Raw genomic sequence first — 13,410 nt, 5'->3', positions numbered from 1 at the left:
TGTTTGTAGGTTTCCTCCCTGGACATAAGAGAGTCTAAGTCTTCTCCTTCTATGAATATCTGGGGGGGAGCGGAGGGGGGGGGGGGGGAGAGAGAGAGAGTGTGTGTGTGTGTGTGTGTGTGTGTGTGTGTGTGTGTGTGTGTGCAATGTTCCAATCCTGTGCCCTGCAACTGCCAGGCTGGTGGCTTCTCTCCCTCCCAGGGTATTCTAATGCACACCCTCCTCCACTCCCCCTTCCTTATTGCTGGGAAATCAGATGACTTCTGGTATGCAGGCTAATGGCTCTTATTAACCAAATGCTGACACATCCCTAATATATAGGTTGCTTAATTAAGAGCCTGCTTGCCTGGCCAGCTTTCAGAGAGGCAAGCACTTCTCCAGGAGGGAATGGGGATTTCCAGTGGACTTGGGAGGAAATTATGTCAGGCTAATCATCTATAAGATGCTTTTCCTCCAGGATAAAAGAAAAGTGCTTGGTAGGTGGGAAGATAGGGATGGGGGTTGACCTAAGAAGAATGGAGCCTGAGTAACCTTAGGGTTTGCTCCCTCCCACACAGGGAGCCCCCGAAATCCCACCCTGACAGGAACAGTCCTACCCCCCCAGGTGGTAGCCAGTCCCCCCTCCCCACCAGATCTAACTCTCTCATCAGCACCCATCTACTGTCATGGGGCCGCAGCAAAGACAGAGCAGCTCTGGCCTCCTGAGATCACAGATCAAAACTGGGTGTGCTTTCCCTTCCAGGACGCAGGCCCAGGGAAAGACCCTCCCTTTTCCTTCTTCCTTCCACAGGTGTCAACAGCCACCAAGTGGAGTGCCACCCAATTCCTCTGAAAAGAAACCTTAAATGTAACTTTCTTTCCCCCCTTTAATTATTTTTTAATTTACATCCAACTTAGCATATAGTGCAACAATGATTTCAGGAGCAGATTCCTTAATGCCCCTTACCAATTTAGCCCATCCCCCCATCCCACAACCCCTCCAGTAACCCTCTGTTCTCTATATTTGAGTCTCTTATGTTTTGTCCCCCTACCTGTTTTTATTTTTGCTTCCCTTCCCTTATGTTCATCTGTTTTGTATCTTAAAATCCTCATGAGTGTAGTCCTATATTTGTCTTTCTCTAATTTCGCTTAGCATAATACCCGCGAGTTCCGTCCACATACTTGCAAATGGCAAGATTTCATTCTTTTTGATTGCTGAGTAATCCTCCATTGTATATATACACATCTTTTTTATCCATTCATCCATCGATGGACATTTGGGCTCTTTCCATACTTTGGCTATTGTTGATAGTGCTGCTATAAACATGGGGATGCATGTGCGCCTTCAAAACAGCACACCTGTATCCCTTGGATAAATACCTACTAGTGCAATTGCTGGGTCATACGGTAGTTCTATTTTTAGTTTTGTGAGGAACCTTCATACTATTTTCCAGAGTGGCTGCACCAGTTTGCATTCCCACCAGCAGTGCAAAACAGATCCTCTTTCTCTGCATCCTCGCCAACATCTGGTGTCACCTGAGTTGCTAATGTTAGCCATTCTGACAGGTGTAAGGTAGTATCTCATTCTGGTTTTGATTTGTATTTCCATGATGAGTGATGTTGAGCATTTTTTTCTTGGGTCTGTTCGCCATCTGGATGTCTTCTTGGAGAAATGTCTATTTGTGTCTTTTGCCCATTTTGTCACTGGATTATTTGTTTTTTGGGTGTTGAGTTTGATAAATTCTCTATAGATTTTGGATACTAACCCTTTATCTGATATGTCATTTGCAAATATCTTCTCCCATTCCATCGGTTGGCTTTTAGTTTTGATGATTGTTTCCTTCACTGTGCAGAAGCTTTTTATTTTGATGAGGTCCCCATAGTTCATTTTTGCTTTTGTTTCCCTTGCCTCCAGAGACGTGTTGAGTAAGAAGTTGCTGTGGCTGAGGTCAAAGAGGTTTTTGCCTGCCTTCTCCTCGAGGATTTTGATGGCTTCCTGTCTTACGTTTAGGTCTTTCATCCATTTTTAGTGTATTTTTGTGTAAGGTGTAAGAAAGTGGTACAGGTTCATTTTTCTGCATGTCGCTGTCCAGTTTTCCAGCACCACTTGCTGAAGAGACTGTCTTTATTCCATTGGATATTCTTTCCTGCTTTGTCAAAGATTAGTTGGGCATGCATTTGTGGGTCTATTTCTGGGTTCTCTATTCTGTGTGTCTGTTTTTGTGCCAGTACCATACTGTCTTGACGATTACAGCTTTGTAATACATCGTGAGGTCCGGGATTGTGATGCCTCCAGCTTCGGGTTTCTTTTTGAAGATTGCTTTGGCTATTCGAGGTCTTTTCTGGTTCCATACAAATTTTAGGATTGTTTGTTCTAGCTATGTAAAGAATGCTGGTGTTATTTTGATAGGTATTACACTGAATATGTAGATTGCTTTGGATAGTATTAGCATTTTTTTTTTTTATTAATTTTTTTTTTTTTTTCCAACGTTTATTTATTTTTGGGACAGAGAGAGACAGAGCATGAGCGGGGGAGGGGCAGAGAGAGGGAGACACAGAATGTGAAACAGGCTCCAGGCTCTGAGCCATCAGCCCAGAGCCTGATGCGGGGCTCGAACTCACGGACCGCGAGATCGTGACCTGGCTGAAGTCGGACGCTTAACCGACTGCGCCACCCAGGCGCCCCTGGATAGTATTAGCATTTTAACAATATTTGTTCTTCCTATCCAGGAGCATGGAATATTTTCCCACTTTTTTTGTATGTCTTCTTCAATTTCTCTCATAAGCTTTCTATAGTTTTCAGTGTATAGGTTTTTCACCTCTTTGGTTATGTTTATTCCTAGGTATTTTATAGTTTTTGGTGCAATTGTAAATGGGATCGATTCCTTGGTTTCTCTTTCTGTTGCTTCATTATTGGTGTATACGAATGCAACTGATCCTGTGCATTGGTTTTATATCCTGCCACTTTGCTGAATTCATAGATCAGTTCTAGCAGTTTTCTTTTGTGGAATCTTTTGGGTTTTCCATATAGAGTATCATGTCATCTGCAAAGAGTGAAAGTTTGACCTCCTTGTGGCTGATTTGGATGCGTTTTATTCCTTTGTGTTGTTTGACTGCAGAGGCTAAGACTTCCAATACTATGTTGAATAACAGTGGCGAGAGTGGACATTCCTGTCGTGTTCCTGACCTTAGGGGGAAAAGCTCTCAGGTTTTCCCCATTGAGGATGATATTAGCAGTGGGTCTTTCATATATGGCTTTTATGATCTTGAGGTATAATCCTTCTATCCTTACCTTCTTGAGGGTTTTTTTTTTTTTTATCAGGAAAGGAGGCTGTATTTTGTCAAATGCTTTCTCTGCATCTGCTGAGAGTATCATTTGGTTCTTGTCCTTTCCTTTATTGATATGATGAATCACATTGATTGTTTTGCAGATATTGAACCAGCTCTGGATCCCAGGTATAAATCCCACTTGGTTGTGGTGAATGATTTTTTTAATGTATCGTTGGATCCGTTTGGTTAGTATCTTGTTGAGGATTTTTGCATCCATGTTTATCAAGGAGATTGGTCTATAGTTCTCCTTTTTAGTGTGGTGTTTGTCTGGTTTTGGAATCAAGGTAATGCTGGCTTCACAGAAAGAGTTTGGAAGTTTTCCTCCATTTCTATTTTTTGGAACAGCTTCAAGAGAATAGGTGTGAACTCTTTAAATGTTTGGTAGAATTCACCTGGAAAGCCATCTGGCCCTGGACTTTTGATTTTTGGGAAATTTGTGATTACTAATTCAATTTCTTTTTCTGGTTATGGGTCTGTTCAAATTTTCTATTTCTTCCTGTTTCCAACTTGTTTCTTTTGTAAGCAAATGATATAGGCTTAACCTGGTTTGTCCTTGATGAAAATATTTTCTTCGTCCCTTTTTTCTTTTTTTTTAATTTTCTTTTTTTAATTTACATCCAAATTAGTTAGCATATAGTGCAACAATGATGTCAGGAGTGGATTCCTTAGTGCCCCTTACCCATTTAGCCCATTCTCCCTCCCACAACCCCTCCAGTAACCCCAGTTTGTTCTCCATATTTATGTCTCTTCTATTTTGTCCCCCTCCCTGTTTTTATATTAGTTTCCCTTCCCTTATATTCATCTGTTCTGTCTCTTAAAGTCCTCATATGAGTGAAGTCATGATATTTGTCTTTCTCTGACTAATTTCACTTAGCATAATACCCTCCAGTTCCATCCACGTAGTTGCAAATGGCAAGATTTCATTCTTTTTGATTGCCAAGTAATACTCCAGTGTGTGTGTATATACCACATCTTTATCCATTCATCCGTCAATGGACATTTGGGCTCTTTCCATACTTTGGCTATTGTGGATAGTGCTGCTATAAACATTGGGGTGCATGTGTCCCTTCGAAACACACCTGTATCCCTTGGATAAATACCTAGTAGTGCAGTTGCTGGGTGGTAGGGTAGTTCTATTTTTAGTTTTTTGGGGGAACCTCCATACTGTTTTCCAGTGTGGTTGCACCAGCTTGTATTCCTTTTTTTTTTTTTTCTCTAAATGCTTTTTATGAACATATTTAACAGATACTTGTTTCGGATAGAAGTTTAAAGATCTCACAAGCTATAGCTCTATGCCTTTGAGACAATGTATGCATGGAGACTGGAGGCAATACAGTGTATACAAAGAATACATTTAAAGCTAGAAGATTCAGATTAGGATTCTAGTGCTAGAGCTGTTTTTGATCATCACCATGTGGGGGGGAGGGGGGGATGCTACTGGCACCCAATGGCTAGAGTCCAGGGATGCTGCTAACCACCTGTGGTCCATAGGACAGCCCCACAACAGAGAATTATCTGGCCCCAAAGGTTAGTTGTACTGAGGTTGAGAAATTGCTCTGGTTAAATTCTTGCACCAGAATATTCAAAGCAGAGGGCACCTGGGTGGCTCAGTCAGTTCAGCATCTGACTTCATCTCAGGTCACAGTCTCAGTTTGTGAGTTTGAGCCCCACTTCGGGTGAGCCTGACTTCTCTCTCTCTCTCTCTCTCTCTCTCTCTCTCTCTCTGCCCCTTGTGGAATTCTGTCTCTCTGCCCCTCGCTCACTTACACCCTCTCTCAAAAAAAAAAAAAAAAAATTCAAAGCAGCATTTTTTTTTTTTTGCAATAGTAGAAACTGGAATCATCCCAAACAACTATCAACAGTGCAGTCGATAAGTAAATTGTGACATAGTCATGCAATGGAAGAGTATAAGGCCATTAGAATGCATGGCCACTACGTTCATGCATCACCAGGGTACATCTCGAAAATGGAGTGAGTGATAGAACATGATTCCTTTTATACAGTTAAAAAAAACAGGCAGACTACGTGTACTGTTTGGGGATACTTGTGTGTGTGGTAAAACCACAAAGAAAAGCAGTTATTAATACAAAATGTAGGGTGGTGGTTGATTCTGGGAAGGACTGCTGTTGAGGAGAAACACCACATGCTTCTATGGCACTGGTGAAAAGTTCTGTTTCTGAAGTTGGGGGGGGTGCATTTTTAATTTCAGAGAAAGTTTACGGAGTGGCGTATCTTATAAGGACAGAGTTGGATTTGAACTTGAGCAGGCTAGTGCTGGCCCCTTGCTCCAGACCACCATATGGTGTTGCCTCCTGTTAGGTCCCTTCTCTTACCTGCCTCCACTCTCTCCACAGTGTCCGGAGACAAACGACCAGTCGGCCTCCCCCAGCAGGGGGCAGACCCAAGCCCCAGCCCAAGCCTAAGCCTCAGGTGCCACAGTGCAAGGCTCTGTATGCCTACGATGCTCAGGACACAGATGAACTCAGCTTCAATGCCAATGACATTATCGATATCATCAAAGAAGGTAAGTGCATGGCTGGCTGAGACAGCGTCCTAAAGAACATTCAGTGTCATTGCCATAAAAACTAGTTTAAACATGAAGGGAATTTATAGGTTCCTCTAACTGAAACTTGCAGCGATAGGCTAGGGCTTCATGCTCAGTTTGATCAGGGCTCCAGCTATCTATCGATCGATCTATCAGCTCTGCTTTCTTTGTATTTGCTCCCTTCTTAGGCTGTTTTCCGTCATGGCAATGAAATGGTTGCCATGCAAACAGATCAAATTGTGTCTGAAATCTGCTTTATCCCTGAAACTTCTCTTAGCCATTGGACAAAAGTCCTAGATTTTACTCTCATTAGACCCAGTTGCTCATGTGCCCATCCCTGAATCTCTAGCAAGGCAAAGGCTGTACCCGTGGTAAGTTAGGTGTGGCAGGGACTTCTTTGGAAATGGTTGTTAAGACTATCCCACCCAAACTTGGTGGCCTCCTCATAATGATGGTAGATGGAATGTACGCCAGGGAGACAACCTGTAATATCTGTTATAAAAGTAGTTTGGGGGTGTCTGGGGGGCTCATTCGGTTAAGCTTCCAACTCTCGCTTTCAGCTCAGGTCATGATCTCAAGGTTGCAAGATCGAGCCCTGTGTTGGGCTCCATGCTGAGCATGGAGTCTGCTTAATTTTCTCTTTCTCTCCCTCTCCCAATCTCTCTCTCTCTCTCGGGGAAAAAAAAAAAAAAAAAAAAAAAAAAAAAAAAAAAGCTGTGAGCTTGGCTGAATGCCTTATTAATTTGGTAGAGAAGTTAGAATGTGATATACATATGACCAAACATTAGTGCTTATGGAAGTACTTTTAAAACGAGAACTCCTGACTTAGGATATTCAAAAACACCATGAAGGAAATGGCATTTGTGAGGAATGGGACAGAGAAGCCACGGAGGGCAGAAAGAGCAGGTCACTTTACGAAAGTAAGCCAACGCTCAACCACGGTGCAAGATCTCCCAGGAGACAAGAGGAAGCCAGGAGTGGCCTGGTAGTGGAGGACCCTGAATGTCAGGCTGAGGAGGACTTGTGTACAGTGTGGAAGCCATTACGAACAGAGCAAGGACAAACTGAGTGAAACGGGCCTTGGTAAGACTAGCCTTCGGGAAGAGGTGGCCAGGACACACAGTTCCAGGAAGGGGGTTATTATCAAACTCCTTAATCACATGAGCTCATAGGAGACTTCTAGGTCCCCGGACTGACCTCCTTCTAAAAGACCTCTGGACATTATTTTGATCTCATCAAATAGTTTGATCTATCATGAAACTAGATAGCCATCTAGCTTGCTATAGATTTTAATATTTTAGCCATTTAGTATCCTTCCTCCAAAGTGTCGGAGTAGAATTAAGGGCTGAAATAAATGCTTAGTAAACAAATAGAATTTTTATCACCAGCTTTGTTCAGCAAAAATACTGGAAATGACCAATTACCCAGTAACAAAGATTGGGTAAATAAGCTTTGCTATATCCATTTAGTGAACTTCAATGACAAACATTTTTATTAAAGATAATGATGCAATACTATATTTACTGAAATGGAAAAATGTTCATGAGAAAAGGCAAAAAGGTTATACAGACTGTAGTCTCATTTTTGTAAGGATGAAAAATAGATGACTATATGCACGTATGTATGTTATATATAATATATATAAGATATCAAGTGGTCTCCTTAAATGTTGAATTTTTATTTCTTTTCAGTTCTCAATATTTCAGATTTTTCTAGAAATACCATGTATTTTGGGTATAATCAAAACAATTACATATTTGTGTCAAGTGTAGGGTCCTAGAAGTTCTCAAAAAATGCTATAAATTATCACTCTCATTTATGCAGTGTGGTGTGAGTGCAGGAATAGACATATAGATGAGACAGGATAGAATCCAGAAATATAGCCATGTGTATACAGATATTTAATATATGATAAATGTAGCATTTGAAACCAGGGGAAAGGATAGGCATTACTTTCCATTTTGATAAGAAAATAAAGTTCAAGCTCTACCTCATACACAAAATATCAGACTAATTAAATATCTAAATTATAAAAATCTTAGAAGGAAACCTAGAATACTACATTAATCTTTGGGGGTGAAAAGTCTTCCGATGGAGAACATCAAACCCAAAAACCATAGAGGATTTAAACCTCATAAAAAGGCTAAATTAAAATCTTCTGTATAGTGAATTGCACCAGCACAAAGTTAAATTATAGAAAACAGGCTAGGAAAAAACATTTTACACCTCTAAATAGCTCCCCCACATGAATAAAAAGACACAGTCCAGTCCAAAAGTGGACAGAGGCTCCTGAGACCGTGCATGGAGAGGTTCCCCACCCTTTACCCATCAGTGAAGGAGAGGTAACAACTCCACCCGTGACTCCAGCAGAAGATTGAAATAAGATGCAGGTCACACTCCCTTTTCCAAACCCTTAAGTTCTGAGTTTTAGAAACCAGAGACGGTTAGAAAGTCGATAATGGTGTGTGTGTATAGGAGATATTACCACCTATTAGAACACTTGGTGGTCCCAAGGCAACAGCCTGGGTCAAACTCAGCATCTCTGCTGTGCAACATCTGAGCATTCACCCTCTGTCGGAAGAGACATCATAAACAAACTCAGTTCAGGTCAGGTTTTGCCATCAAATGAATTACATGAGCCTTTAAGTTTTAAGAACTTTCTGGATTTGGTCATTGCAAATAGTTTGGACTATAGTATCTGTGGTAAGTCAGGGTGAAAGGTACCTTCTTTCATAGCTTACAGCTAGAATAGACTTGGGAAGGAAATTTAACACTTATTTGTCAAAATTTTAAAACCCCATGTCAATATAATTACTTTGAATTTACATTTAACCACTTCCATCAAGATAAATCCTAAATAAATAAATATTTAAATGTATAAACAGAAGTCCTAGAAGTATGGGAGAATTTTCTTTTTTAATATCAGTGTGGGAAATATTTATAAAAGTGATAGAAAATCAAGAAGCTGTAAAAATATCATTTGCTTCAACTACTTAAATATTAAAATATAAAAAGTTAGTTAAAAATGGGAGGGGGGGATATTTGCAACCCATATGACAAATCCACTAATATATAAAGAATTCCTAATTAAGAAGATAAACACCCGGGAGCCTGAGTGGCTCAGTCAGTTAAGCATCTGACTTTTGATTTCAGCCTAGGTCATGATCTCACAGTTTGTGAGATCAAACCTATTTGGGATTCTGTCTCCCTCTCTCTCTGCCTCTCCTCACTCACTCTCTCTCTCAAAATGAGTAAACATAAAAAAAAAAAAAAAAAAAAAAAAAAGTAGGGACCAGTGGCACCTGGGTGGCTCAGTCGGTTTAGTGTACATCTTCAGCTCAGGTCATGATCTTGCATCCATGGGTTCAAGCCTTGCGTCGGGCTCTGTGCTGACAGCTCAGAGCCTGGAGCCTGCTTTAGACTCTGTGTTGCCCTCTCTCTCTGCTCCTCCCCTGCTTGCGCTCTGTCTCTCAAAAAATGAGAAAATGTTAAAAAAATTTTTTTTTAAATAATGGCCAACAACAGAGAAGGTGGCAAATGATAGTAAGTCATGCAGCTATTGGAAGAGAATATGGAAACTCTTTATAAACTGATATGAAATGGTCTTTAGTATATATTATTAAGGTTAAAAACAGTGCAGAATGTGTAGTTTGCTATTGTTTGTGTACAAAAGGGGTAATTTTTATAAATACTTGCTTTTATATACATGAAATATCTCTGAAAGTATAAAAAATATATAATATTGCATGCCTTCAAAGAAGGGATCTGCTCATGGTTCATGAGATTGAGTCCCATGGAGGGCTCTGTGCTGACAGCTGACAGAGCAGGGCCTGCTTGGGATTCTCTCCCTCTCTCTCTCAAAATAAATAAGCATTTTTAAAAACGGATCTGGGTGGCTGTTGTTACTGTTTATGCTTTTGTACTTTTGAAAGTACATCTAAGAATATTACCTATTACAAAAATGAATGATAATTGTCTTACAACATAAAACATCTGTATTCTTTGAAGGGACTTTTTTTTTTTTTAATGTTTATTTTTGAGAGAGACAGAGTACGAGCAGGGGAGGGGCAGACACAGAATCCAAAGCAGGCTCCATGCTCTGAACTGTCAGCACAGAGTCCAATGTGGGGCTCTAACTCAAGGGCCGCGAGATCATGACCTGAGCCAAAATTGGCCGCTTAACCAACTGAGCCACTCAGGCACCCCAAAAGGGCTATATTCTTTGACCTAGGAATCTATCCTACAGACCTACTTGCACATGGACATAAAGATATATATGTGAAAGTTTATTCCATCAATAGTGAAAAATTGGGAAAAAATGTCCATCAGTAAGGAAATGATTCCATAAATCATGGCATACAGTGCAGCCCTTTAAAAAATGAGATACAACATGGAAGATGATAGCTATTAAGTATTGAAAAGCAAGATGCAGAATAGTAAGATACAGAATGGCTGTTTGTGTTTAAGATGAGTGTGTGTACAGTTAAAATCACAGAGGAGGGTCTGGAAGAACATTAGCACATACTTCTCACTGGTGGAGGGTCTGGCATTAACGTGGGAAGTGTTGGGCATCAGTTTCTCCCCAGAGCAGATTCTGCACTGGAGGAAGGAGCGGGAACGGTGCAGTGGAGGAGTAGCCCCCATGATGAAAAGTTGGGGTGGGGGGGGCAGGACCATCCCACCACAACCCACCAGCCTCCCGTGGCCCCACCACGCACTGGGGCTGGCAGGCCTAGGCCCCGAGGGGCGGTCAGGCAAAGCCTCAAGGTGCAGGAGCAGGATCTTCCTAGAACGGGGCCTCGAGTGCTATGTCTGCCGAGGGGGAAGGGCTCCTTTTTACAACGGACTCTTTCATGTAAAAGAAAATAAAGAAGGAAAAAGAACGTAGAAGGAGCCAAACCACCTTTGCCCTGTGATACGCCCACAGGACAGGGTGTGTTTGGCCCAGGCACAACTGCCTTGCTCGCCCTCACTTTCGCCTCCTCTGTCTCCTGCAGATCCTTCTGGCTGGTGGACGGGTCGACTACGAGGCAAGCAGGGCCTGTTCCCCAACAACTATGTGACCAAGATCTGAGGCGCACAGAGACTCTAATGCACAGGCAAAGCAGCTCCAGACAGGGAAGGGGACATTTGGGGGCTCTCCTTCTGATCCATAGCGAGCAATTGCTCCCTTGTCCAAGGCCTGGAGTTTTTCTGGCACCTTCCCCATGGAGGACATTGAAAAGCTGGGTTGGGGACAGGGAGTGTCACTGCATAAATGATCCTAAAAGGTAGCCTCTTCATAGGAGCCCAGGAGGGCAAAACCACCACCCACTAAGATTTATTTATTGTATTTAAACCTGGTGAGAGGACAGGCGAGGTCCACTTGGACCTTGTTGGCTCTATCAAAACAGCACCCCGCTCGCTCACCAGGCCCAGGGAATGGCTGTAGGCGGCCACTGACAAGTGCCTTTAGTCAAAGAGCACATTTATTTCCTCCCTCTTTTCCTTACCTGACACACACATTCCTCTCTGCCACTTTCCTTCAGGGAGGACCTGCCCTCTTTGCAGGCCGGGCTTGACATGAGCCGGCACTTCCCATGCGAAGGCCAAGGGCCAGCGTGGCCTGCTGAGCCCCCAGGTGCAGAGGGCAGCTGGTTTACACTTTGCCGGGACCCATCAGGCTGCCAGGCTAAGCAGGGGCTGGGCTGTTGGCCTTGCTTTCTCTGGGTCTTCAGTTGGAATGTGGCTGGCCCATGTTGGTTTTGTGTTTAATGCTGTACCTATTATAAGAAGGATCTCTTTTTTTCAAGCTGTACATTTATAAAAACAGATCATATACTGTATATATAAAAATCTCAAGATGGTAGCAACATGTATGAATGTACTAAGTAGTATTCCACTGTACTTATTCATAAGGTAGGTTTTATTACAAAACTCCCACCAGGTACTTACAAATGTGCACTACTCCTTTTCAACTATAGAATCAGTGTTACTGCTTTCTAGCCCAGCCCCTGCAAACCCTTCCCAATCCTTTCCCCGTAGGTAACTTTCCTCTGCCCCCTGTGCCCCTCCCCTTAACTCCTAAATAAATAAAGGAATCATGAACTACCTGTTCTTTTGTGACATTTGTTATAGGGTGAATGGTGTCCCCCACCCCCAAAAAACATGGTGAAGCCCTAACGCCTGTGACCTCATAATATGACCTTATTGGGAAATACAGGTCTTTATAGAGATGATCAAATTAAAATGAAGTCATTAGGGTGGGCCCTGAGCCAATATAACTGGTGTCCTGATAAAAAGGGGACATTTGGACATGCATGGACACGCAGAGGGAAAATGATGTGAAGGAACAGCCGTCTACAGCCAAGGAGAGGGGCCCGGCCCAGATGTGCTCCCTTACGGCCCTCAGGAACCAGCCCTGACCACACACAGATCTCGAACTTCCAGCTTCCTTCCACAGCTTGTAAGACACTGAGTTTCTGCCGTTTAGCCACCCAGTCTGTGGCGCTTTGTGAAGGCAGCCCTAGCAAACCAATGCAGTGTTTATTGCAGTAATGGTGAAAAGTCACAAATGATGTAATATCTATTGATAAGGGAATGGTTTTCAGGGGACACTCACCTTTCTGCCTCTCCTCCAGGTTGCCTTGGTCATTCTGAAGCTACTGGGAAAGTAGGGTTTGACCAGCACACACCTTTCTGTCATTCCAAGATCCTCGAGTCCGTGGAAAAAATTATCAGGGGTTTCATATAAGGAAACAAATGGATCTGAATTTGGGACAAGTAAACCATTTGATTCTGCATTTTCAAGAATAGGGAGCAAAGTTCATTTGGTAACAATAACAACATTTAAAGTAGATTTCCGTTCCATTTTGTGACCAGTTGAAAGGAAAATAAAGCCATAATGTGATGACACGAGGAAAGGTAATCGCTGTTTACACCAAGAGTCTCTTAATATTTGACAAAGGATCTTCACATTCCTGGACTCACGCAAAGTGGGAGGAAGGCGCTAGAACCAGAATTCGAACGAAGGAGCATCCTGGACCCCCCACAGCCTCAACACGCAGGCGGCTTTCTCACAAGCAGGACTGCCAAGATCACCTTCCATTGTTACCACACACCCTTGGCGGGCTCGTTTTTCCCCCCTGAAAATCAGTCCTGGGATAAAAGAAGACCAACTTTATTTTTTTTTTTTTTTTTTAAATTTTTTTTTCAACGTTTATTATTTATTTTTGGGACAGAGAGAGACAGAGCATGAACGGGGGAGGGGCAGAGAGAGAGGGAGACACAGAATCGGAAACAGGCTCCAGGCTCTGAGCCATCAGCCCAGAGCCTGACGCGGGGCTCGAACTCACGGACCGCGAGATCGTGACCTGGCTGAAGTCGGACGCTTAACCGACTGCGCCACCCAGGCGCCCCAAAAGAAGACCAACTTTAAAAGAATTTGGGGCCAAGTGACAGGACAGCCTGAGTTAAGCATAGGTTATTTTGAAAAGGGCTATCTTGAGGATAAATATTAGCTCAAGCTCTGGAGGAACTAAGGTGACCTTGATGGGCAGTGGAAGGAATCACTGAGA

General features: G+C 42.6%; 1 protein-coding gene across 2 annotated transcripts in view; it reads left to right on the top strand.

Annotated features, from left to right (window-relative positions):
- MYO1E (myosin IE) overlaps positions 1-11,944 on the top strand; it is a 228,889-nt gene extending 216,945 nt beyond the window's left edge. For both annotated transcript variants that reach the window (XM_086710815.1, XM_086710816.1), the window contains exons 27-28: positions 5,664-5,833; positions 10,852-11,944. In XM_086710815.1, coding sequence (XP_086566941.1) covers positions 5,664-5,833; positions 10,852-10,928 — 247 coding nt within the window. In that variant the 3' untranslated portion in view covers positions 10,929-11,944. The remainder of the gene's footprint in view (positions 1-5,663; positions 5,834-10,851) is intronic.
- Positions 11,945-13,410: the final 1,466 nt, after the last annotated feature.

This window comes from Puma concolor, chromosome B3 (genome assembly GCF_028749965.1).
Source record: "Puma concolor isolate L17-30 chromosome B3, mPumCon1.1.hap2, whole genome shotgun sequence".
Classification (NCBI taxonomy): Eukaryota; Metazoa; Chordata; class Mammalia; order Carnivora; family Felidae; genus Puma; species Puma concolor.
This window is presented reverse-complemented; position numbering and strand designations above follow the sequence as displayed.